The sequence below is a fragment of the Bos indicus genome, chromosome 20 (genome assembly GCF_029378745.1).
Source record: "Bos indicus isolate NIAB-ARS_2022 breed Sahiwal x Tharparkar chromosome 20, NIAB-ARS_B.indTharparkar_mat_pri_1.0, whole genome shotgun sequence".
Classification (NCBI taxonomy): Eukaryota; Metazoa; Chordata; class Mammalia; order Artiodactyla; family Bovidae; genus Bos; species Bos indicus.
The window spans coordinates 71,571,696-71,597,196 of record NC_091779.1 but is presented as its reverse complement, the minus strand read 5'-3'; the positions used below and the strand labels follow the sequence as shown (position 1 = coordinate 71,597,196).

Here is a 25,501-nt window from a genome sequence, read left to right as displayed (position 1 = left end):
AATTCCAATGGCCCACGCCCTCCCCCAGCCAAGCACCAGAGGAGCTCAGCTTTCCGCAGCTGAGCGCCTTCAAGACAGGCCAGCCACAGCCAGACGCCTCCACAGCCAGAGCCAAATGGGCGCCCAGGACAAAAATAGCCATCAGATGACCAGAGGGCTGGCTCCCCACCCCGTCTAAGGCAAGCTGCTTGTAGCAGCTGCAGCTAAAAATAGGCGAGAAGGGGGCTGGCCTTCGGCAGAAGCACAGGGGGCAGCTCGGTCCTGTCCCAGCGACCGCAGGTGGGCCATGCAGTCGCTGCGCTTCATCTCCGCGGAGGCCCTGGTGTCCCACCCTCTGGGGGCCCAGCAGAGCCTGGACGCCGTGGCCCACAATCTATACCCGCTGCTCTTCAAAGCCAGCTACCTGCTGGAGCAGTCCGCCGTGATCCGCCTTCTGCTCGAGCGCTGGCCCCTGGAGGAGTTCCGGCTGGGCCCTCTGCTGGGTCCGAGCGCGGACCACGCTGGGGACCTGCGGGACCGGGCCTGCCGGGCCTGCCTGGAGGCCTGCGTACGCGGCCTGGCCGATCACGTGCTCCAGGGCGGGGGCCGCCGGCGGCTGCGGGTGGCTGACCTCACGGGCATCCGAGACGTACAGGTGCAGAGGTGCCCCTGCGGGCGGGCGCTGGGCAGGTGGGGCCGGACGGAGCTGCTGGCCAGGACCTGCTGCGAGCTGCAGAAGCAGCCCTGCGCCACCCGGCGCCCCATCGAGGTCCTGGCCGACGTCTTCGTCACCGCGGGCAACTTTGAGGTGGTGGCGCGCGCCCTGGGGCCGTCGGGCCCCGGCTCTCTGCGCGTGCGCTGCCTCTCGCTGCGGGCCGACAGCCTGGACCCAGGGCAGCTGCTGCACGTGCTGCGCCTGGCAGGGCCCCGAGAGCTGCGCCGGCTGGAAGTGGTGCACAACGTGCGTCTGCACGCGGGCCACGTGCAGCAGCTGCTGGCCCAGGGGGGCTTCCCGCGGCTGGTCTCTCTCACCCTGCCTGCCAAGGCCTTTGATGCGCCCCCCGCCAGCACCCCTGCCTCTGACGGCGAGGAGCCCCTGCTCGCCTCCATCGCCTGGGCGCTCAGCAGGATGACGCAGCTCACGGAGCTGCACATGGCCTTCTCCACGCTGACCGGGAAGCTGCAGACACTGCTTGGGTGAGTCTGGGGTGACCGGAAGGATGGGGCGGGGGTGGGGGGCATCTGCCCTCAGCCCCTCAGCCCAGGTCAGGGCGGCCCAGGGCTGTGCACAGACCTGGTTACTTACAAGGCACAAGGCCCGGTCCCTGTGGGTTTTGCCCAGCCCAGAGCAGCCAGAGAGGACCCATGGGGAGGGAGGAAGCCCAGCTGGGACTGGCCGTTGGGGGCCACCTGGGAGCCCCACGCCTCAAAGGAGACTCTCCAGTCAGTAAGAAAAAGACAAGAGTCCTGATTAGCAAGCAGGCAACATAGAAGTAACTCCATCACAGTGTATTAATTACCTTTTGGTGTAACAAAGCACCCCAGTGCTGGGGCTCCTGTGGGCAAGACAGGAGCCCTGTGGGGGCAGCTGTGGTCTCTCCTGAAGGCCTGTCCGGCGGGAAAGTGGAATGATCCACTTCCATGCTCATTTTCATGGCTGTCACTGAAAAAAAGGGAAAAGTGAAAGTCGCTCAGTCGTGTCCGACTCTTTGCAACCCATGGACTCTATGGAATCCTCCAGGATTCCAGTCCATGGAATTCTCCAGGCCAGAATACTGGAGTGGGTAGCCTTTCCCTTCTCCAGGGGATCTTCCCAACCCAGGGATCGAATCCAGGTCTCCTGCATTGCAAGCGGATTCTTTACCAGCTGAGCCACAAGAAAAGCCCAAGAATACTGGAGTGGGTAACCCTAACCCTAATCCTAACCCTTCTCCAGGGGATCTTCCCAACTCAGGAACCAAAATGGGGTCTCCCGCATTGCAGGAGGATTCTTTACCATCTGAGCTATAGGAGACCTCAACTCCTTGGCTCATGGACCCCTCCGCAAGCCCTCTGGCTCCTGTAACCTTCCCTGCAGAGTACGACGCCGATGCTGCCACTCATGGTGTGGTGAGGGCCGGTCACCAGGCCAGGGGAGGGCACCACCGAGGGTCGCCACCTTGACAGCCACCAGCTGTGAATATACTTACAAAAATTATGGAAAATAACTTCTCGTTTCTTGAGCCAATGAGTGTGAGGACGTCTTCTCTGGTTTAGGGAGCCGTGGCTTACCAGAATTTTTCCTTTAAGCAGCGGCTGGCCAGGGCCTGCATGGCCTCTATTCCCTGAGGCACCTGGGCTCCCCGCCCCATCCCCCACCCCGGCTCCTCAACCAGGTAGTTGCCCAGCTCAGGAAAGGCGGGCCTTGAACCCACACACAAACACGACTGCCGTGTGGCAGCGCCCTGGGACCCTCAGGACAATCCTGCGCTTGTGGTGCCTGGGGAAGCACGTTCACAACCAGACAGCCCGGCACAAACCCGCGGGGCCATCTCGTTGGCCCCGCCCTGACATCACCTGTCTCCCCTGACCCTTTGCTCTGCACACTCGCTGAGAGCCCGTCCAAAGCTCCAGAAGGCCCAGATGTGCGGTGTGTCAGGCCTAAGTGGGAGGGAGTAGACGGTTGTGTGGTCAGGGAAGGTCGGTTTCCAAGGTGACCTTTGAGCAGAGACCTGGCCCCTGAGTGAGTGGAGGGCCTGGGGAGAGTGAACCGGCAGGAACCCTGCAGGTCAAGGGCCTGAGCTGGGGCTGAGGCCGGCTCTGGGAGACACGGAGGGGGCGGCCTGGGCTGGGGGCTGAAGGACAGGTGAGGAAGGGAGCAGGGGGGAAGAACGGGGGTAGGGAAGAGCCAGGTCAAGCCCTGGAGGCTCTGAGCCCGACTTGGGGTGATCAGCCCCACAGGACAAGGGTTGCCCTGGCTCCCTGGGCTCACACAGCAAACCCAGGTGGAGAGATGGGAAGACCGGCAGACAGGGCAGTCCTCCCACGGCTCCCAGGTTGGTGACTCCCTGGGAAGACTCACAGCCGAGATGCAGATGGCTGTGATGACGGGCACGCACCTGTCTGCCTCCTTTCCACTTAGGCCTGACACATGGCACACCTGCGCCTTCTGGGGCTTTGGACAGGCTCTCAGCGACCAGCTGACTGAAGCCCGAGTGTGCAGAGCTTCGGGAAGACAGGTGATGTCAGGGCGGAGCCAACGAGACGGCCCTGCGGGCTTGTGCCGGGTCGTCTGGTTGTGAGTGCGCTTCCCCAGGCACCACAAATGCAGGACTGTCCCAGGGTGCCGCCACACAGCAGTCATGTTTGTGTGTGGGCTCGGGGCCCGCCTTTCCAGACACATGGGGAGCACATTGGAGACCCAGGCCCAGGGGTTTCATTGGGGGCTTGTTGGGAGGGCACCTCGGCCTGGCATGCACAGAGATTTCAGATCCCAGAAGGAGGCCTGTGTCAGCAGGCACCACATTGCTTGTGCGGACAGCTCAGGCCAGGGGCCCCTTATCAGCTGAGTGGGGGGCCTTTCCCAAATCCAAGCTCCCAGACACACGTTGGCAGTCAGGCCTGCCCTTTGACCCTTTTCCACACAAGAGGCCCCTTAAGGGTTGGGGCAGGGCAGCTGGGGAGAGGGCTCCTTATGGATGGATGTGGGCATGACAGAGATGTCGGTGGAAACACTCCGCACAGCTCAGGGCCTGAGCCACAGCCTGCAGAGCCGTGATAGGGGGACAGCAGGCACTCTGCTGTGTCGGCAGCTGGAAGACCACAGGAGCTCTGGGCCCAGAGTACAGATGTAGGGTTAGGTGGTAGAGGAGCCCCAGCCGGCAGGTGGAGTGTGGACCCCCACGTCCTGACACTCGGTGCTCAGCTCGGTGACCCCAGACCCAGGCCAGGAATCCCCAGGGCGGGTGTGGGTCTGTGAGAGCCACTGAGCGGGGCAAGGACTCCTACTCAGAGCACAGGAGGGTCTTCAGGTCCCTGGCAAGCTAAGAATGGACCCCTCCCTGCCCTAAAAGCCTGTGCGCTCCAGCCCTTCATTCGGAGCCAAGCCAGGGTTTCGTTTCCTACCAATTCACAGGCACTTCACGGCCCCACAACAAGCTTGTGAACACACAGAGCCCTGTTGACAAAAGAGATTGATCACTTGGGTGGCTGAGGACAAAGGCCAGGCCTGTCTTCAGGTAAAGTCGAGCCTCTGCTGCAGGTGGCTACACTGCCTGCTGCCTCAGCCCTTCCGTTGCACCCGGGCAGCTGCAGACAGGAGGTACAGGAAGGTCTTGCCGTGTTCAGATTATACTTGATTTACGGGCACTGAAACTTGAATTTCATATCATTTTCACATGTCACAAAATATTCTCATTTTGATTTGTTCAACTGCTTAAAAATGAAAAACAGTCCTGCTCTCAGGCTGAGTGGAGTCCCCGGGTAGGTGGGTGCGGCTCTGAGCCACAGTCTGCTGTGCCTGAAACAGGATTCACCCCAAGGCCCCAGAGCACCCCGGGGCCTGCTCTCAGCCGCTATTTCCCACCTTGCCCGCAGCCCCCTCCGGACGCCGCTGAGAGTGCTGGACGTGGGCAACTGCGCCCTGAACCACGAAGACATGACCTTCTTGGCGAACTGCATCCACGCGGCCCACCTGGAGGTGCTGGACCTCAGCGGGCACTGCCTGGTGGACCTGTTCCCGGCCACCTTTCACCGGCTGCTGGGCCAGGCCGCCCCCACGCTGAGGGCCCTGACCCTGGAGGAATGCGGCCTCGAGGACCGGCACGTGGGCGCACTGAGCCTGGCGCTGGGCACCTGCCGCCGGCTGCGGGAGCTGCGCTTCCTGGGGAACCCGCTGTCGGGCCGCGCGCTCCGGCGCCTCTTCGCCGCGCTCTGCGAGCTCCCCCGGCTGCGGTGCGTGGAGTTCCCAGTGCCCCGGGACTGCTACCCTGAGGGCAGCGCCTACCCCCAGGACGAGCTGGCCATGTCCAAGTTCGACCAGCAGAAATACGACGCCATTGCGGCAGACCTGCGCGCGGTGCTGCTGCGCGCCGGCCGGGACGACATCCAAGTCTCCACACCCCTCTTCGGGAGTTTCGACCCGGACATTCAGGAAACCAGCAATGAACTCGGAGCTTTCTTGCTGCAAGCTTTCAAAACCGCTCTAGAAAACTTCTCCAGAGTGCTGAAGCAGATGGAGTAGACCCTGCACGTCCGAGACGGGTGCATCCGCAGCTCGGACTCCAGGGTCCCCGCCCCGAGTATCACCCCGTCCACCAGCTGGGCGCCTCCTGGTGAAAACACCCGGACGCTGCTGGAGCGCGGCCCTGCCTCCGCCCCTCTCCCTGGGAGCAAAGACAGAACGGGGGTCTTACTGAGCCCCATGCTCAGGCTTGGGGAGGAGCAGGCCAGATGCCCTGCAGTGGGAGCCGAGGAGCAGCCCAGGCGGTAGGGGGTCGAGTGAGGTCCAGCGGCGGGACCGGCGCTCGGGTGCTGGGAGGACAGGCCAGTGTGAGCGCGGAAGGACAGAGAGGACACCTCTCTGGACACACGGATGGAAGTGACCAGCCGAGGAGAGTGAAAGCGAGGGGCACACCGGAGCTCGGGCTGCGGGGTGCAGGTGTCTGCCGCGCTGCCCTGTATGAATATTTAAATTCCTATCCAGCGAGGACACTGGCTTTGCTGGTTAATGGCTCTTCCTGCCCTCTGGCCTGCAAGTGGCAGGCGAGGGCTCCGCTGGTGCCAGCCTGAGCCCAGAGCTGCAGGTGACCTCTGGCTCTGATGCCTCCCCCACTCCCACCTCCACCGACCCTGGGCTCAGGGGGCGCCTTCTGGCAGCTGAGTCCTGGCGCTTCAGGAGTGGTTAATTCCAATGTTTGGACTTGGTTTCTACTAAGATCAGATTTGTGCAGAGTGCTGCATATTAAGGTAATTAAATATTAATGCTAATAAAACAGAAGTGTGGCTTATTCAGATATGGTATTCTTTCTTTTTTAATCTAATGGATGAAAAAAAGGTCTTGCAATAATTTGTATTTCCTAGATGTTCATGAAACTGGGCATGTTCATATGCTTGTTGGCCTTTTGTATTCCTTTGTTAAAATGATTTATTTAAACAAAAAAGTTCACCCACTTCTCCCCTTCCCCCACAGGACCCTTGCCTGTTCTAATCTCTTTAACTTATATGCAGAGTACATCATGTGGAATGCCGGGCTGGATGAATAACAAGCTGGAATCAAGATTGCTGGAAGAACTATCACCAACCTCAGATATGCAGATGACACCACTCTAATGGCAGAAAGCAAAGAGAAAGTAACAACCTCTTGATGGGAGTGAAAGAGGAGAGTGAAAAAGCTGGCTTAAAACTCAACATTCAAAAAACCAAAATCATAGCATCTAGTCCTATCACTTCATGGCAACGAGGGGAAAAGTGGAAGCAGTGACAGATTTTATTTTCCTGGGCTCCAGATTCACTGCAGACTGTTACTGCAGCCATGAAATTAAAAGATGCTTACTCCTCTGAAGGAAAGTTATGACCAACCTAGACAGCATATTAAAAAGCTGAGACATTACTTTGCCAACAAAGGTCCATGTTGTCAAAGCTATGGTTTTTCCAGTGGTCATGTATGGATGTGAGAGTTGGATAAAGAAAGCTGAGCGCTGAACTGATGCTTTTGAACCATGGTGTTGGAGAAGACTCTTGAGAGTTCCTTGGACTGCCAGGAGATCCAACCAGTCCATCCTAAAGGAGATCAGTCCTGGGTGTTCATTGGAAGGACTGATGCTGAAGCTTAAGCTCCAATACTTTAACCACCTGATGGGAAGATCTGACTCATTGGGAAAAACCTTGATGCTGGGAAAGATCAAAGCAGGAGAAAGGGACAACAGAGGATGAGATGGTTGGATGGCATCACTGACTAGATAGACATGAGTTTGAGCAAGCTCTGGGAGTTGGTGAAGGACAGGGAAGCCTGGTGTGGTACAGCCCATGGTGTCACAAAGAGTCGGACATGACTTAACAACTGAACAAAACCAAATATATATAGTATTCCACAGGGTTTCCCAGGTGGCTCAGTGGTAAAGAATCTGCCTCCCAATGCAAGAGCCACAGGAAACATGGGTTCGATCCCTGGGTCAGGAAGAGCCCCTGAGTCTTTGGGAAAGCAGTGACAGAGTGGGCTGGAGCGACAACATGGTGGCTTCTTGCCCCCTGCACTTGTCAGCTCTGCCCTTTGCTCACCCCTGCACGTCTCCTCACGTGTTGTACTGGTCAAGTCTCACTGGCACCTATTTCAGCCACGTGGACTTTGTTATTGCAAGAAACTCTTGGGAGGCACAGGGCAAAATTTTGAAACAATTTTGTTCTAATTCTGAAGAGAAGAGTAGCTTCTGCTGTTTGTGTCTCTGGAAGTTTTTCAATGACCTGGCCTCTGAGTGGTCAGCAGGTAGGACCGGGCACATCCAAGGCTGAGCCTAGCAGCTGTTTTGGAGAAGAGCCGGGGGAGACTGTGGCAACGCAGGACCTGAGATCTACGGCAGGAGTGGCCACACAGGGGTCTGCTGGTGAACACTCCCAACTGCCCCCCCCCCCCCACCCTGAGGAATAGCCCACTTTTGTGAAACTGAAGAGCCTGGGAGGCTCATCTGGAGCACTTCAGAGGCGCACAGATGGCCCGAGTGGGACCTACGCCTCCCACTCATCCCAGGGCATCGAACTGACTTGTTGCTGTGGTCCCGCTCAGCCACAACACTGAATATGCCGCTTGCAGCCTGGTGGGTTTTCCCTGTACCTGCCTACCCCAAGACTGGTGGTCCTGAGGATGCCCAGTGATGCTGGCGGTGAATGTGACCGTGGGTGCCCACCAGGGCCAGGACCACCCTTGGGCTTCTCGTGCAGCAGACAGCAGAGCTCCCACACGAGGGCAAACCACACTGCACAGGGGAAGAGGACAGAGTGCCAAGGGTCAGGAGACCGGCAACTGCTACATGGCAGCTCAACTAGGCTGCTCTTGGGGAGCCTGAGGTGCCGTCATCTGCCTAGACCCACCCAGTCTTACCAGGGGCCAGACAGTTGAATGGAATGGAGAGACGATGGGGACCCTGATAGACCCTATAGGACCACAGCCTAGATGTCTGGGGACCACCATGTTACCTCCCCTTGGCCTGTGTGGATTGATAATTGCCCTTCCTCCAGGAATGCAGCATTGTTTCCTGCTGACCATCCTGGCAAGAAAGGGATGCAGCTTCGGGGCTTCAATGCATCTGTCCCACCTTAACAATTCTTGTTCCAGACGGTTCTTTCCAATTGTGTACTCGGAGCTTAGGAGACACCCGCAGACCCAGAGGACTCGTACAGTCACCGTGCCCAGAGACCCAGAGACTTCAGCCTGCAGCTCTCTCATCAGCTGCCCGCTCCTAGACCCAGGAGCCCCGCCCCTCCCCTCCCCGCCTGCTGCTGGCAGCCCCATGGTCTGTGCAGGTCCTTGTTTTGCTGGAGGGCCTGCAGGGCGCATGCCTCCTTCACAGCTGCCAGAGCCGGCTCCTGCTCCACTCAGAGGCCACAGCAGCACACAACCCCGCAGCCCCCAAACTTGGCTGCTGTTCTTACCCTGGGGCCAGGGAGAGCTGGTTTGCCAGCAGAGAAGATAAAACGAGATCTGAGGCCAAAGGGTAGTTTCTCTAAGGTTCAAGATGTCATTCACGAGCCATTTCTGGCTCTTCTCTGAGGTCTGACCACCACACCCCACCCCTGCCCTGAGGCTCCACGAGTTGGCCTTAGTCAAGCCCCCGGCTGTCTAAGCCAGCAAGACCAGAGCCCTGTTGAGAGCACAGCTGCTCTCAGGGTTCCTCAGGCGGAGGCAAGAACCTCTCACATCAGCCCACAAACCCGCCAGTCCCTCAAAACTGACCTGGTCTCACTCGGGGCAGTGCAGTTCTGAAGCCCAGCTGCCTGGGTCTGAACTGGACCTGTGACCACCTGCATGACCCTGGACGTGATGGCTGCAGAGAAGGGCTCACTGCAGGCCTGGGAAGCTGCTGACAGGCTGGCCCTCGGCTGGCGCCTGGGACCTGGGCTGGGGAGGGCTCCTGCCACCATCAAGTGGTAGGAGTGGCCCCTAGCGCCCACACCTGCTTTCCTCTGGGAGTCTGGAATTTGGGTCTGTGCCAGGCAGACTGCCTATGTGACTGGCCCTCCACAGAAACCCGGGACACTGTCTCTGAGGCGCGTCCACATGGCCATGTGGCCCTCGGGGTGGGGGGGCTGCTGGAAGCTGCGTGGTCTCCCCCTTTGCCAGGTGCGTATCCCTCTGCTGGCCTTGTCCTCCTTCTATGTGATGAGCCTCAAGTATGAGAACAGCCAAGCATTGAGTCCTCAGACCTCCCAACAAGTCATTAAGTCTGGGGTGGTCTCAGGAGCCTCTACCCCAAGGATATTAAGAGTGCTCACTGCACAAGACTGGGATCAGGCTGACACAAGTGATGTGCATAACACACACAAAGGCCAATTCACATTAGCTCTGTGGAAAATGGACGTAAGTTTGTAGTAAAAAGTTGAGATAATCTATTTTAAAAAGCCTTGTAAAGAGTAAGGAATTACACACAGAAAAAGTGGTATTGTTGCTTTCAAATTGCAGGTGTTTTAAATACAGGCCATTGCTAATATTTAGTTGGTGAAAAAGTAACTGTGGTTTCGGATCATAACTTTAAATCATTATAAACATGCTTAAACACATTTTTATTAATCAAAACAGGAATCATTACAACCAACATATTTTTGCCAATGAGAAGTTTATTCATTCCTGTAGGATTAAAAATCCGTGCCTTGGGATTCGATGAACTCTTGGAAAGCATTTTATGCATCCTGCTGGTTGTGGAAGCATTCTCCCTGCAAAGTTGTTATGTTTGAAGAAGTCGTAGTCTCTGGCAAGAGTTCAGATGAATATGGTGGATGGGGCTAAACTTTGTAGCCCAATTTGTTCAACTTTTGAAGCGCTGGTTGTGCAACATGTGGTTGGGCATTGTCACGGAGAAGAATTCGGCCCATTCTGTTGACCAACACCAGCTGTGGGCACTGCAGTTTTTGGTGCATCTTGTCAACCTGCTGAGCATACTGCTCAGATGTAGTCATTTCACTAGGATTCAGAAGGCTATAGTGGGTTAGACAGGCAGGAGACCACCAAAAGTGACCATGACCTTTTTATGGTGCAAGTTTGGCTTTGGGAAGGGCTTTGAAGCTTCTTCTCGTCACCAGCCACTGATCTGGTCATTGCCAGTTGTCATATGAAATCCATTTTCTGTCACATCATAATCCGATTGAGAAATGGTTTGTCGTTGTTACATGAGAGAAGACTACACTTCAAAACATGACTTTATTTGCAGTCGGCTCATGAGGCACCCACGTTATCGAGCTTTATCACCTATCAAATCTGCTTCAAATGCTGAACAACTGTAGAACGGTTGACACTGAGTTCTTTGGCAACTTCTCATGTAGCTGTAAGAGGATCAGCTCTGACGGTGGCTCGCAGTTGGTCACTGTCAACTTCTGACGGCCAGTTACTGCACTCCTCATTGTCAAAGCTCTCGTCTCCTTTACAAAGCTTCCTGAACGGCTACTGCACTGTATGTCTGTTATGCAGTTCCTGGGTCAAAAGCGTCATTGATGTTGCTAGTTGTCTCTGCTGATTTATGACTTATTTTGAACTCAAATAAGAAAATCCTTCAAATCTGCTTTTTGTCTAACATCATTTCCCTAGTCTAAAATGAACAGCAAGTAATAAATCATTAACAAAAAAACATAAAGTGAGAAATGTGCATTAAAATGATGTAAAACGTAACCTCGGGCTTCCCTGGTGGCTCAGACAGTAAAGAATCTGCCTGCGAAGCAGGAGATATGGGTTCAATCCCTGGGTCAGGAAGATCCCCTGGGGAAGGGAATGGCAACCCACTCCAGTATTCTTCCTGGATAATCCCATGGACAGAGGAGCCTGGCAGGCTACAGCCCATGGGATCGCAAAGAGTCAGACACAACTGAGTGACTAACACTTGCACTTTCAAAACATAACTTCATTTATTTAAGAATGTATTTCAATATCAAATGGCAAAATTCAACAATGCAAAACTGTAATTACCTTTACCCCAACCTAAATAAATAGTATGTGCTTACTGAATACAGACACAGCAAACTCCAAACACCCACAAGGGTTATCAAGTGAAAAGCAGAAACACTCTGATGGGAAAGAGCTTCACACCACGAAACCTTGCTGGCGTCACCACCATCTGTTCCCATCTGTGAGGCAGTCCTCACCACTACCTGACAACTTCTAACTGTAGTTTTAGGAGAGAGAAAAATAATTTGAGGAGAAAACAGAACTTATTTAGGGAGTGACAAAATGACTTATAGGATGAACACGGTATTTGACATTCTTAAAAACAATTTTACTCTAAAGCTGTGAGGTTATCCTGTTCTGCTTAATAAAATATTGATCTGCTTCTGAGACTGCGTCCTCAGCTGCTGCAGGGGACAGAGGCTCGCTGTCCTGCTCAGAGGGTGACAGGCGTGGCCACTGCTGAGAGGCGGCGGTGTGCATGCACGGTCACAGCAAGGGAGCACTGGCAGGAGGAGCAGCGAACGTCGGAAAACCCGAAATGCAGGACTCTGACCCGGAGCCGTTGATTCCTGACTTACTTTTCCAGTATGGCTTTCTCTACCTGCTTAAACTTCTTCAGTTCAATGATCAGTTCCCAGTATCTGAGATACAGCCACATGAGCCTCCCGTTTTGGCGCTTGTTGGTGTTCCAGACGTCTCCACAGTGCGTATCGTGCTTAAATATGTCAGTGAGGCCAGCTGCCATCTCAAGGTCTGCAGCCACCGGGTCGGTGGACGCACGGACCAGCAAGCTCTTCTCGAGCTCGAGGCGCCTGCGGCGCGGGAGCACCAGGCTGCAGTAGATGCTCTGTCTCTCGGTGAGCGCGGCCTCGAACTCGCTCAGCAGGAGCCTGGCCCTGCGCTGCCAGTCCTCCTCCTGGCCCAGGCAGCGCAGGTACGCACTCCGCAAGGGCTGCCTCCTCTCCTGAAGGACCTGAGCCCGCTCCTGCTCCAGAAGTTTCTTCTCTTCCACCAACTTGCGCCCCTGAGAGATGAGGGCTTCTCGGTAACTAGTTGTTCTGTTCTGCTCCTTTTCAAGTTCCAGGGACAAGTGTGCCACGGCCCGCCGGCTTTCTGCGATTGTGGCGTGGTACCTGGCTTCAAGGTCCCGCTGGAAGGCGGCTGTCCTCTGACGGTACGCTTCTCTCTCCTTTTCTATTTCTTTTCTCGACTCCCTAGACCAAATCCAGCCTGACACAAATAATTTGGGGGAGGAAAACACACATAATGAACATCAGAGCTCAAGTTATAATCTCTATTTACAGGAAACATAAAGCAGCTATAGAGCATTTCAATAAATTCTTAAGTCCTGAGACAAACAAAATGGTAATAGTTTGTATGAAGCTATGTGGGCTTCCCAGGTGGCTCAAATGGTAAAGAATCCACATGCCAATACAGGAGACACTTGTTTGATCCCTGGGTCGGGAAGATCCCCTGAAGGAGAAAATGGCAACCCACTCCAGTATCCTTACTGGGATAATCCCATGGACAGTCCATGAGTCACAAAGAGTCAGACAAGACTGAAGCAATTAAGCACACAAACAATATGCAAAGTGCTTCAAATCAGATAACGGCTCTCCAAAGAGAAGAACAAGACTGCAGAGACCCCTTCCAGCCCCCTAACGTTTGAAGGCTGAGAAAACCTACCTCTGGCCTAGCACCATGTGCCTATACTCTGGCCACAGGGCCCCCACAGACCGTTGGCGAGGTTTCAAAATGACTATGGGTAAGTATGCTTCACAGTGTTGGCCAGGTTAGTATAGAACTGAAAAAAGTTCAAAGTGTGTTCACAGCTGTGCCCGGTCATCACTAGTAAACAGGTAAGGCCCAAGATGGCTGCTTATATCCTGCTAGGGGGTCATACAAGTAAGAAGTCAGAATTTCAGCCTCAAGACACAGCTCCACCATAACCTCACAAATACGAGACAGAAGGTGTGGGCAGTTGGGGTGGGTAATACCCTGCTCTGCTCCACAAACTGACAAGCCAAAGTGAGAAAGAGAGCTGATGACCACAAACCCTGCAGCCAGCTGGAGCCTGGTTCTGGGTGCTGTCACCAGACCTTCTCCATCCTATGAGTAAGAGTTTTGGTCTTTTCTGATAACAAGACAAAAGACAGTGTGATGATTTCACTGGTATAGGATATGCCCCACGTTATGAATTGCTGCTTTTGTTATTGAGTCACTCAGTCGTGTCCAACACTTTGTGACCCCATGGACTGAAGCACACCAGGCTTCCCTGTCCTTTACCATCTCTGGAGCTTGCTCAAACTCACATCCATTGATTCAGTGATGCCATTCAACCATCTTGTCCTCTGTTGTCCCCTTCTCCTCCTACCTTCTATCTTTCCCATCATCAGGGTCTTTTCCAATGAATCAGCTCTTCACATCAGGTAGCCAAAGGATTGGAGCTTCAGCTTCAGCATCAGTCCTTCAGATGAATTTCAAACCCAATTTGAAATCAGGGTTGATTTCCTTAGGATTGACTGGTTTGATCTCCTTACTGTCCAGGGAACTTTCAAGAGTCTTCTCCAACACCACGGTCAAATCCATCAGTTATTTGGTGCTCAGCATTTTTTATGATACAACTCTCACATCCATACCCAACTACTGAAAAACCACAGCACTGATTATACAGATACTTGTTGGCAAAGTACTGTCTCTACTTTTCAATATGCTGTCTAGGTTTGTCGTAGCTTTCATCCAAGGAGCAAGTGGCTTTTAATTCCATGGCTGCAATCACCACATGCAGTGATTTTCAGTGCAGTTCAGTCCCTCAGTTGTGTCCGACTCTTTGTGAACCCATGGACTGCGGCACATCAGGCTTCCCTTTCCATCACCAACTCCTGGAGTTTACTCAAACACATGTCCATTGAGTCGGTGATGCCATCCAACCACCTCACCCTCTGTTGTCCCCTTCTCCTCCTGCCTTCAATCATTCCCAGCATCAGAGTCTTTTCTAATGAGTCAGTTCTTCCCATCAGGTGGCCAAACTACTGGAGCTTCAGCTTCAGCATCAGTCCTTCCAATAAATATTCAGAACCGATTTTCTTTAGGATAGACTGGTTGGATCTCCTTGCAGTCCAAGGGACTCTCAAGAGTCTTCTCCAACACCATGGTTCAAAAGCATCAATTCTTCGGTGCTCAGCTTTCTTTATAGTCCAACTCTCACATCCATTCATGGCTACTGGAAAAACCATAGCTTTGACTGGATGGACTTTTGTTGGCAAAGTAATGTCTCTGTTTTTTAATATGCTGTCTAGGTTGGTCATAGCTTTTCTTCCAAGAAGCAAGCGGCTTTTTATTTCATGACTGCAGTCACTGTCTGCAGTGATTTTGGAGCTCCAAAAATAAAGCCTCTCACTGTTTCCATACTTTCCCCATCATTTTGCCATGAAGTGATGAGACTGGATGCCACGATCTTAGTTTTCTGAATGCTGAGTTTTCAGCCAGCTTTTCCACTCTCCTCTTTCACTTTCATCAAGAGGCTCTTTAGGTCTTCTTCGCTTTCTGCCATAAGGGTGGTGTCATCTGCATATCTGAGGTTATTGATATTTCTCCTGGCAACCTGATTCCAGCTTATGCTTCATCCAGCCTGGCATTTCCCATGACGTACTCTGCATATAAGTTAAGTAAGCAGGGTGACAATATACAGCCTTGACATACTCCTTTCCCAACTTGGAACCAATCTGTTGTTCCATGTCTGGTTCTAACTGTTGCTTTCTGACCTGCATACAGATTTCTCAGAAGACAGGTCAGGTGATCTGGTATTCCCATTTCTTGAAGAATTTTCCAATTTGTTGTGATCCACACAGTCAAAGGCTTTGGCATAGTCAATGAAGGAGAAGTAGATGTTTTTCTGGAACTCTTCCTTTTTCAATGATCCAGCAGATGCTGGCAATTTGATCTCCGGTTCCTCTGCCTTTTCTAAATCCAGCTTGAACATCTGGAAGTTCACGGTTCACATATAGTTGAAGCCTGGCTTGGAGAATTTTGAGCATTACTTTGCTAGTGTGTGAGATGAGTGCAACTTGGTGCTAGTTTAAACATTCTTTGGGATTGGAATGAAAACTGACCTCTTCCAGTCCTGTGGCCACTGCTGAGTTTTCCAAATTTGCTGGTATATTGAGAGCAGCACCTTAATAACATCATCTTTTAGGATTTGAAAGAGCTCAACTGGAATTCCATCACCTCCATTAGCTTTGTTCATAGTGATGCTTCCTAAGGCCCACTTGACTTCGCATTGCAGGATGTCTGGCTCTAGGAGAGTGATCACACCATTGTGGTTATCTGGGTCATTAAGATCTTTTTCGTATAGTTCTTCTGTGTATTCTTGCTACCTCTTCCTAATATCTTCTGCTTCTGTTAGATCCTTACCATTTCTATCCTTTATTGGACCCATCTTTGCATGAAATGTTCCCTTGACATTTCTTGATTTTCTTGAAGCGATCTCTAGTCTTTCCCATTCTATTGTTTTCCTCTATTTCTTTGCACTGATCACTGAGGAAGACTTTCTAACCTCTCCTCACTATTCTTTGGAACTCTGCATTCAAATGGGTGTATCTTTCCTTTTCTCCTTTGCCTTTAGCTTCTTCTCCTTTCTCAGCTATTTGTAAAGCCTCTTCAACCATTTTGCCTTTTTGCATTTCTTTTTCTTGGGGATGGTCTTGATCACTGCCTCCTGTACAATGTCACAAACCTCTGTCCATAGTTCTTCAGGCACTCTATCAGATCTAATCCCTTGAATCTGTTTGTTACTTCCACTGTATAACTGTAAGGGATTTGATTTAGGTTACACCTGAATGGTCTAGTGGTTTTCCTTACTTCCTTCAATTAAAGTCTGAATTTGAAAATAAGGAGTTCCATGATCTGAGCCCAGTCAGCTCCCAGTCTTGTTTTTGCTGACTAGATAGGGCTTCTGCATCTTTGGCTGCAATAAATATAATCATTCTAATATCAGTATTGACCATCTGGTGATGTCCATGTGTAGAGTCTTCTCTTGTGTCGTTGGAAGAGGGTGTTTGCCATGACTAGTGCGTTCTCTTGGCAAAACTGTTAGCCTTTGCTCTACTTCATTTTGTACTCCAAGGCCTAATTTGCCCATTACTCCAGGTATCTCTTTGACTTCCTACTTCTGCATTCCAGTTCCCTATACCAAAGAGGACATCTTTTTAGGGTGTTAGTTCTAGAAGGTCTTGTAGGTCTTCATACAACTTCAGCTTCTTCAGCATTACAGGTCAGGGCATAGACTTTTATTACTGTGATACTTAATGGTTTGCCTTGGAAACAAACAGAGATGATTCTGTCATTTTTGAGACCACACCCAAGAACTGCATTTCAGACTCTTCTGTTGACTATCATGGCTACTCCATTTCTTCTAAGGGATTCCTGCCCACAGTAGTAGATATAATGGTTATCTGAGTCGCTATATAAAAACTCACTAGTCTGTATCTTGTAAAACCTTACTTAATGCTGAGAAAAGGCTGCCTGTTGCCTGTAGCTAGAGCAGTGAACTTGGTGAGTGAAGTGGAAAGCTTAAAATTACAGCTGCTGTGTAGTAATGAGTTCTTTCATTTTTTTTAAATGAAGGATAACTGCTTTACAATTAATTCATTTTGAGGCTAGGAAAGGCCCTGTGGTGACTTTCATTTTCCATTTGTTTTTTCAGACTCTTCTCTAGCTTTTATAGCTTTTTATATAATCTTTACTTTCGAAGTTCCTGCTTTCTGTCCCTGAGAAGGGTTGAGAAATATTATATTTCTTTCTTTTTGGTTATCTTGCTTAGGTAATACAATCAGAGAAAACTTTTAATTCTGCATTCCTGTACTTATTCTCCAAAAGTGTTATTACAAGATTAAGAAATTATATCAAACCGATGGATGTTAGGTGGCCTGAGCACAGTCTAAAGGCAGACAAATGAAGCTGATAAATGCTACTCTTGTCAGCCTCCGCTTTCTCTATTCAATCCCGTTGACCTGAGAAATCCAGGCACATAAGTCACTCCATGAAAAGTATGCTTGCTCACTTTGGCAGCTCATATACTAAAAATTAAAAAAAAAAACTAGAACGATACAGAGAAGATTAGCATGGTGCCTGCGCGAGGAAGACATGCAAATTGGCCAAGTGTTCCATATAATTAAAAAAAAAAAACCTACCCCACAACAGGGCAGCACTCTTCCCAGTTTCTCAGATTCCTAAGAGAGACCCAGAACCACGGGGTATGACTCAGGGAGCACAGTGTGCCACTGCAGACTCATCTCTCTGGCCTGACTGGCTACAGACCATTGCTTCTTGGGGGTCAAGGGAACCACCCTCGTCATGAGATGGTTTTAACAGAAAGCAGAAGGAAACAGACAAAATGTGGACCTGAAACAAAGGCCTCAGTAGACCCTGGGCTATGGAGTGTGAAGGCACCCAGAGGGTGATTATTAAAACCTAGACTGGAACATCCCTGTAGATAGCAGTAACCGAATGGGTGGCCACACAGCTGACATTTGGAGCCGTCTAACAAGAACTGGTGGTGGAGAAGGGAAGGGGGAAGCCTTCTCCGCTAAGCTAAAAACCATAGCTTTGACTAAACGGACCTTTGTCAGCAAAGTGATGTCCCTGGTTTTTAATACACTGTCTAGGTTTGTCATAGCTTAAAAGACACTTGCTCCTTGGAAGAAAGCTGTGATAAACCTAAGCTAAATAAGGGAAGGAAAAACTTTGCAACACAGATGAATGTAGCAGTCATTTGATACCATTGAGCTAGCTACTCAATTCTTCAAAGAAAAAAATTTTTCCTGGCCTTAGAACAAAAAACTCAACATTCAAAAAACTAAGATAATGGCATCTGGTCCCATCACTTCATGGCAAATACATGGAGAAAAAATGGAAACAGTGACAGGCTTTATTGTCCATAAAATCACTATGGACAGTGACTCTAGCCATCAAATTAAAACATGCTTGTTCCTTGGAAGAAAACCTATGACAAACCTAGATGATGTATTAAAAAGCAGAGACATCACTTAACTGACAAAGGTCTGTGTAGTCAAAGCTATGGTTTTTCCAGTAGTCATATATGGATGTGACCAAACAGAAGATGAACCATAAAGAAGGCTGAGCGCCGAAGAATTGATTCCTTCAAACTGTGGTGTTGGAGAAGACTCTTGAGAGTCCCTTGGACTGCAAGAAGATCAATCTAGTCAATGCTAAAGGAAATCAGTGCCGAATATTCATTGGAAGGACTGATGCTGAAGCTGAAGCTCCAATCCTTTGGCCACCTGATGCGAAGAACTGACTCACTGGGAAAGACTTTGATGCTGGGAAAGATTGAAGGCAGGAGAAGGAGGCAACAGAGGATGAGATGATTGGATGGCATCACCGACTCAGTGGACATGAGTGAGTTTGAGGAAATACTGGGAGATAGTGAAGAACAGGGAAGCCTGGTGTGCTGCAGTCCATGGGGTTGCAAAGAGGTGGACACGACTGAGCGACTAAACAACAACCATAAAACTGATGGGCTTTACATTGTAGTACCTGTGAGCCACAGTTAGCTTCTGGTCATTTCTGCTAAGCAACTGAATAACAACAACAAACTGCTCAGGGCTGAAAGTCTGAAATAAGAACTGTGAGGTCTCTGTGTTTGTGTGTTGTAGATGTATGGTATTACCAAAATTAATTTAGAAAAGAGCTCTACTTAATTGACTGAATTGTTATACTGGAGAAGGAAATGGCAACCCACTCCAGTATTCGTGCCTGGTAAATTCCATGGACAGAGGAGCCTGGCAGGTTACAGTTCATGGGGTTGCAAAGAGTTGGACACAACTGAGCAATTAAGCAAAAGTGCTTATATACGTACTCAGGAGTATAAAACTGGCCCGAAAGAATTTTGGGTTCATGTGATCTAGGAAATATTCAACATTAAATTAATATCTGGTATTGAAGATAACTTGTTTGTAGATTTGACTAATACAGACATGTCTTTAGAATCATCACTGTTAAGTACAGTATTTCTGTTATACCTAGTTTTATTAAAGGTCAAATAAGATCTTATTATATGCTGCAAATCTGTCATCAATAAAAATAACTTGAAGTGGAAAAAGAAAAAAAAACTTAAAAGGAAAGTAGGATGTATGTTTTCAGTAAAAGAAGGTGTAAAGAATGAGAAAAAAATACTGGAAAAGAAAGTTCTACATGATCAAGATTTTCTAAGACTGGATTAAATCTACTTGGGTAAATGGCTTTTGTTAGGAGTGAAAGAAAGTGAAGGTGAAGTCGCTCAGTCGTGTCCGACTCTTTGCGACCCTGTGGACTGTAGCCCACCAGGCTCCTCCGTCCATGGGATTCTCCAGGCAAGAATACTGGAGTGGGTTGCCATTTCCTTCTCCAGGGGATCTTCCTGACCCAGGGATCGAACCCAGGTCTTCCGCATTGCAGGCAGACGCTTTAACCTCTGAGACACCAGGGAAGCAGGCTGGGCCAAGAATGGATTCGGCTTCTTCGAAGTTTTCTTGAAATACTGCTTTTAATAACAGATAGTATGAGTTTTCTAGTAGCAGAAAGTGAAGAGGAACTAAAGAGTCTCTTGATGTGGGTGAAAGAAGAAAGTGAAAAAGCTAGCTTAAAACTCAACGTTCAAAAAACTAAGATCATGGCATCTGGTCCCATCACTTCATGGCAAATAGATGGAGAAAAAGGGGACACAGTGACAAATTTTTTCTTGGGCTCCAAAATCACTGTGGATGGGGACTGTAGCCATGAAATTAAAAGACACCTGCTCCTTGGAAGGAAAGCTATGACAAACCTAGACAGCATATTAAAAAGCAGAGATGTCACTTGGTCAACAAAGTGTTCATATAGTCAAAGCTATGGTTTTTCCAGTAGTCACTTAGGGATGTGGGAGTTGGACCATAAAGAAGGCTGAGCACTTAAGAATTGATGCTTTTGAACTGTGGTGTTGGAGAAGACTCCTGAGAGTCCCTTGGATTGCAAGGAGATCAAACCAGTCCATCCTAAAGGAAATCAACCCTGAATATTCATTGGAAGGACTGATGCTGAAGCTCCAATACTTTGGCCACCTGACGTGAAGAGCCAACTCAGTGGAAAAGACCCTGATGCTGGGAAAGACTGAAGTCAGGAAGACAAAGGGGCTGCAGAAGATGAGATGGTTGGATGGCACCACCAACTCAATGGACCTAAGTTTGAGCAAGCTCCAGAAGATGGTGAAAGACAGGAAAGCCTGGCACGTTACAGTTCATGGGATCACAAAGAGTCAGACACAACTTAGCAACTGAACAACATATCTAAAAAGGCACTAAATCCCTTCATGGTGACATAAGCTCCTGTGACTAGCAGAAAACCTTTTGTAAATGAGTGCTTGATTGCATTCAACTTCCCTTTCACCAAAATCTTATATATTGACCTTCCCCCACTTCCTCTCTGGAGCCCTCTCTCAGAGCTTTCTGAGGTGCTGCCTCCCAGCACCTCATTTTGTAGGACTGCACCTCATGCAGTCCTTATTTTGCCCCAAATAAAACTTAACTCTCAACTCTCACCTTGTGTATCTTTTTTGTAGTCAACAACTTTTTTGTCATTTATAGATAGCTATTTTGGTAGTCTGATATAATAAAAAGTGCTTCATCATCAAGAAGAGTCACAGGAAGGCTGTGGAAGCTGTACAACAGCTCCACATCAAGCTGACAGCTATGTGAGGATTCCAGCCCAAAGCGACTGCAAGCAAGAAGCCATCCTGCCCCTGGGGCCCTAGACCAGGCATCCAAAGATTTTTACTCCCTGACATATAGGGTCGATACCCCTCCTCAGCCTTGAAACCACAGAAATTGGAGCATCACCCCTCTGCTTTCCGTAAGAACATGGGACTAAAATCTGAAGGGAGAATGAAACAGGAGGGGAGGGGGCAGGGCACAACTTCTAAAAGAATGACATAGCCATTGGTGCCAGTGATAATGAACCTGCCTGCTGATGCAGGAGACACGGGTTCGATCCCTGGGTCAGGAAGATTCCCTGGAGGAGGGCATGGCAACCCACTCCAGTACTCTTGCCTGGAAAACCCCATGAATAGAGGAGCCTGGTGGGTTACAGTCCATAGGATTAGAAAGAGTAGAACATGAATGAAGCAACTTAGCATGCAGTTGTTGTTCAGTCACTAAGTGATGTCCGACTCTTTGCGACCCCATGGACTGTAGCACGACAGGCTCCTGTCCTCCACTATCTCCTAGAGTTTGCTCAAAATCATGTCCACTGAGTTGGTGATGCTATCTAACCATCTTATCCTTTGACGTCCCCTCCTCCTTTTGCGTTCAGTCTTTCCCAGCACCACAGACTTTTCCAATGAGTTGGCTCTTCCAATCAGGTGGCCAAAGTACTGGAGCTTCAGCTTCAGCACCAATCCTTCCAATGAATATTCAGGGTTGATTTCCTTTAGGGTTGACTGGTTTGATCTCCCTGCAACTGGTTAGAACCAACTAGGTCCAAGATGGCAGGATCCACTGCCAGTGGACCTTGAGCCTTGTTATACACTCGCTGTAATACATCAGCATGCTAAATTACACAATGACCAGCTCTAGAACAGTTCTAAAGCCAACCATGAAAGGTCAAAAAGTAGGCTGTGGCCCATTCCTGGAAATCCCTGCACCCTTCCCCAAATAATTAGAATAATCCTCCCACTCATTAGCCTATGAAATTACCCAGTCCATAAAAGCTAACCACCCCATATTTCAGGGCCTCTGCTTCTGAGATGGACCATATTCTGTGGAGTGTGTCTCTCTCTAAATAAATCCACTTCCTACAAATCCAAAAAAAAAAGGTCTCTTTGGCATAAGGATTATATCAACTGGTTATTTTCTAAGAAACAGCAGACGTGGAAGAAACTTTGAAAACCAATTAGGAGTTACCCATTCATAAGAAACACTTGGGGCTTCCCTGGTGGCTCAGCAGTAAAGAATTCACCTGCCAATGCAGAAGACACAGGTTTGATCCTTGGATCAGGAAGATCCCCTGGAGAAGGAAATGGCAACCTACTGTGGTATTTTTACCTGGGAAAGCTCAGGGATAGAGGAGCCTGGTGGGCTACCATCCATGGGGCTGCAAAGAGTTGGAGACGACTTAGAGACTGACTAACACAAGAAACACTTAAATTTATGAGAGAAGTCTCTAGTTGTAATGGTGTCTCCCTGACTCTACCAGGAACAGGTTAGCCAAATTGCTTCAAAGTTATCAAACAAAAAGGCTACAACCTAAATCTGCACAAGAACCTTACCATCCATTACTGTGCTTTTCCTGGTCTTCTCTGGTAACTAACTCTCCCCACCCCCAACATCCTCTTTTGTCTTTAGCTGAGGATGGTATTCAAGGTGAGCGCTTATGCCACTTTGGTGAGTTACTCAGTTTTCCTGGCTCTCTCCTATGGTGTTGTTCTTGTATGTGTGCTCAGTCGTGTCCAACTCTTTGCCACTCCATGAATCGTATCCCACCAGGCTCCTCTGTCCATGGAATTTGCCAGGCAAGAACAGTGGAGTGGGTTGCCATGCCCTCCTCCAGGGGGTCTTCCCGACCCGGGTACTAAGCCCGCATCTCTCACGTCTCTGCACAGGCAGGCGGCAGTCTTTACCAATAAGCCACCTAGGAAGCCCCAGATCTCTCCAATGGGTAGATGTTAGGAACTTTGCTTTTATTTTCTCCTGTTACTCTAACTCATATCAATTTAATTCTTAGACCAGCCAGAAAAACCTAAAAGCGTAAAGTTTCTTCCTCTGTAACAATGACAAAACATAAAATCAACTCCTAACCATCAAGAAATTCATCAGGGATTGAATTGGCAAAAAAGTTCGTTCAAGTTTAAAACTTGAACGAACTTTTTGGCCACCCCAATAGTCGGGATAAAAACTAAGAGCTGGAAAAATTACAACTGACCAGTGACTGGTAATTCCCCCAAAGTGGTACAAAGTTGATTCAATGTAGAGAGAATTTCTAGTCAGCCTGAGCAGAGGTTTCAGGGATGAAATCTCCCAAAGACTGATACCCTAAACATTACACAGACATCCAAAATGGGTTTTCCTTCATGGCTGCTTTATTCTTCCTCATTAGCGCTTATGAGGGCAACTGAAGCAAGGGAGCCCCCTTCAGAGCAACGAAGCTTTGACAAGAACGAATGGTTACTGAATCACTCCACACAAAATCTCTCTATCTTGTCTTACTTAGCACTAAGATAATTACAATGTCAGAGAAACTGAGGCTCAAAGGGTTAAATCATTTGACCAGGACACACAGTATGTGTCTGTGTAAACAAAGACTGGTGCCTGCCATTTATGATTAAGTCAGTGACCTACATGTTCACCCTGAAAGACATTCAGGGTGAATGCACTCTGTCTTGGATACATGAGACCCAACATAGTTAAGATACATACTTATGGAAGAATTTTAATGACCCCAGATTCTTGCACCTTCCCGTATTAAAATCATTAACTTGAGATACCTGGCTTTTCTCTTCTGAGAAGGAGTAATCTTTCACCAAGATGTAGCCTGACCACATGTATTCCCTGGCTCCTCCTCTACCTCTGCAGAGCAGTTCCTAACAGGTATCTGAAAGGCTCTCTCCTGGGCTTATAGTGCTTCCCAGGCAGCTCAGTGGTAAAGAATCCATCTGCCAGTGCAGGAGACATGGGTTCGATCCTGGGTTGGGAAGACCCCCTGAATTGGGAAGATCCCCTGGATAAGGAAATGAAAACCCACTCCAATATTTTCACCTGGAAAATCCCATGGACAGAGGAGCCTGGCAGGCTACAAACCATGGGGTCACAAAGAGTTGGACACAACTGAGCGCACACACACACACACATCCCGGGATATAGTCTTCACAGCTCACACAGTGTGCATCTTTTCCCCAGTCAACATTTGTTAGGTTTCAAAGCCCAAGATCTCTGAGCTCCACACTTTGAGCCCAGAAAACAAGTTAGGAGAATCATGACTTACGAAAAGCAGCTAGTCCCAGCATTGGAACCAATAGGGCATAATTCCATCTGCTTCCATCACCTCCATCAGCCCTGGAATTGGGCCGGATATTCCAATTTGGGGGGTCATTTAAGTTATTCATGGAGATACACCTTAAAGTAAATAACAATATCGTTAACCACACAAATGGAACAAAATACATTGCTCACAATATATCATCTACAAGGGGACCCTGGTTTGATTCTTGGGTCCTAAAGATCCCTTAGAGAAGGAATAGGGTACCCACTCGAGTATTCTTGGGCTTCCCTGATGGTTCAGTCGGTAAAGAATCCACCTGCAATGCAGGAGACCTGGGTTCGATCCCTTGGATGGAAGATCCCCTGGAGGAGGGCATTACAACCCACTCCAGTATTCTTGCCTGGAGAATCCCCATGGAGAGATGAGCCTGGGGAGCTACAGTCCATGGGGTCACAAAAAATCCGACACGACTGAGAGACTAAGCACAGCATGTGGTCCATGTGAGTCCTTTTTTTTTTTTCTCTTAAAAAACTTTGTTCAGATCTAGGTATGGGCTGCACAGCAGTGAGCCTTATGAGATTAAAAGAAAAAAATAAGACCTCAGACAAAAGCAACTCGCAAATCGTAGGGGAGCGTGATGTGTCTCAAACAACTGAAATATAAATAGGAGGTGAATACAGACAAACTCAATTCAGCATCAAAGACTCTTCATAGGACTTCCAATAAATACTTGCTTAACACCTAAAGGTATAAAATCCTAATTGGTAATAAAGAAATGACACACACACAAAAGCTCAGTAGTTAATGTGAAAGAGCTTGTGGCCAGCACAATTAAAAAAAAAAAAATGTCAGATGTGATGCACGGAAGCTCACGACCCTCAAAGCGCAGTGCTGTGAGCGGCACTCCGCCCCCGACCCCACAAACTTCAGGGCCTGCGCTCCCCTTCGGACAGCGGGCTCCAGACGTTGCCCGCGCACCCGCCGCCCGGGGACGCGCAGAGGGGCCCGAACGGGCCGGGCGCCCCGCCGATGACCCCGGAACGTCGGTCCAAGCGGGCGGCCCGCCGTCAAACTGCCCGATACCGGAACTCCCGCTCCGTCCCGGAGAGACAACGGGACGGGTACCCTGGTACCGCCTCACAAAACTGCCGTAATCTCCAGAAAAACCAAACATTGTCTGGATATGAGGAGAAATTGGGGGAGCCCGAGAAGACCCCCCAAACGCCAACTTACCTCGGGCCGGGAACTCGCCGACCAGGTGCCCTGAGCGCCCCCGCCCGCTAGCCCTTCTGCGCAGGCGCGGCGTTTCCCAGTCTCCCGGGCGCGGCGACGTAAGACCCCCGGGCGCGGCGACGTAAGACCCCGGGCGCGGCGACGTAGAACCCCAGG

At 49.8% G+C, this 25,501-nt stretch overlaps 2 protein-coding genes and 1 non-coding gene across 4 annotated transcripts; 2 read left to right on the top strand and 1 right to left on the bottom strand.

Annotated features, from left to right (window-relative positions):
- The first annotated feature begins 225 nt into the window (after positions 1 to 225).
- Positions 226 to 5,972, top strand: LRRC14B (leucine rich repeat containing 14B). Its single transcript, XM_070774919.1, has 2 exons — positions 226 to 1,176; positions 4,555 to 5,972. The coding sequence occupies exons 1-2, from the start codon at positions 287 to 289 to the stop codon at positions 5,198 to 5,200; spliced, it is 1,536 nt and encodes a 511-aa protein (XP_070631020.1). The 5' UTR covers positions 226 to 286; the 3' UTR covers positions 5,201 to 5,972.
- A 3,794-nt stretch (positions 5,973 to 9,766) lies between these two features.
- CCDC127 (coiled-coil domain containing 127) lies at positions 9,767 to 25,487 on the bottom strand. Of its 2 annotated transcripts, XM_070774926.1 has the most exons (4): positions 25,346 to 25,474; positions 24,381 to 24,428; positions 24,116 to 24,246; positions 9,767 to 12,334 (listed from the first exon to the last, which is right to left on the bottom strand). In XM_070774926.1, exons 3-4 carry the CDS (start codon positions 24,234 to 24,236, stop codon positions 11,679 to 11,681), a joined length of 777 nt encoding a protein of 258 aa, XP_070631027.1. In that variant the 5' UTR covers positions 24,237 to 24,246; positions 24,381 to 24,428; positions 25,346 to 25,474; the 3' UTR covers positions 9,767 to 11,678. The 2 variants fall into 2 exon arrangements, with proteins under 2 accessions (XP_070631027.1, XP_070631026.1); XM_070774925.1 differs by lacking the exon at positions 24,381 to 24,428 and having other exon boundaries at positions 25,346 to 25,487.
- LOC139178104 (U6 spliceosomal RNA) lies at positions 17,176 to 17,278 on the top strand. The gene has a single exon (XR_011562526.1). It is a non-coding gene; the product is annotated as a U6 spliceosomal RNA (small nuclear RNA).
- Positions 25,488 to 25,501: the final 14 nt, after the last annotated feature.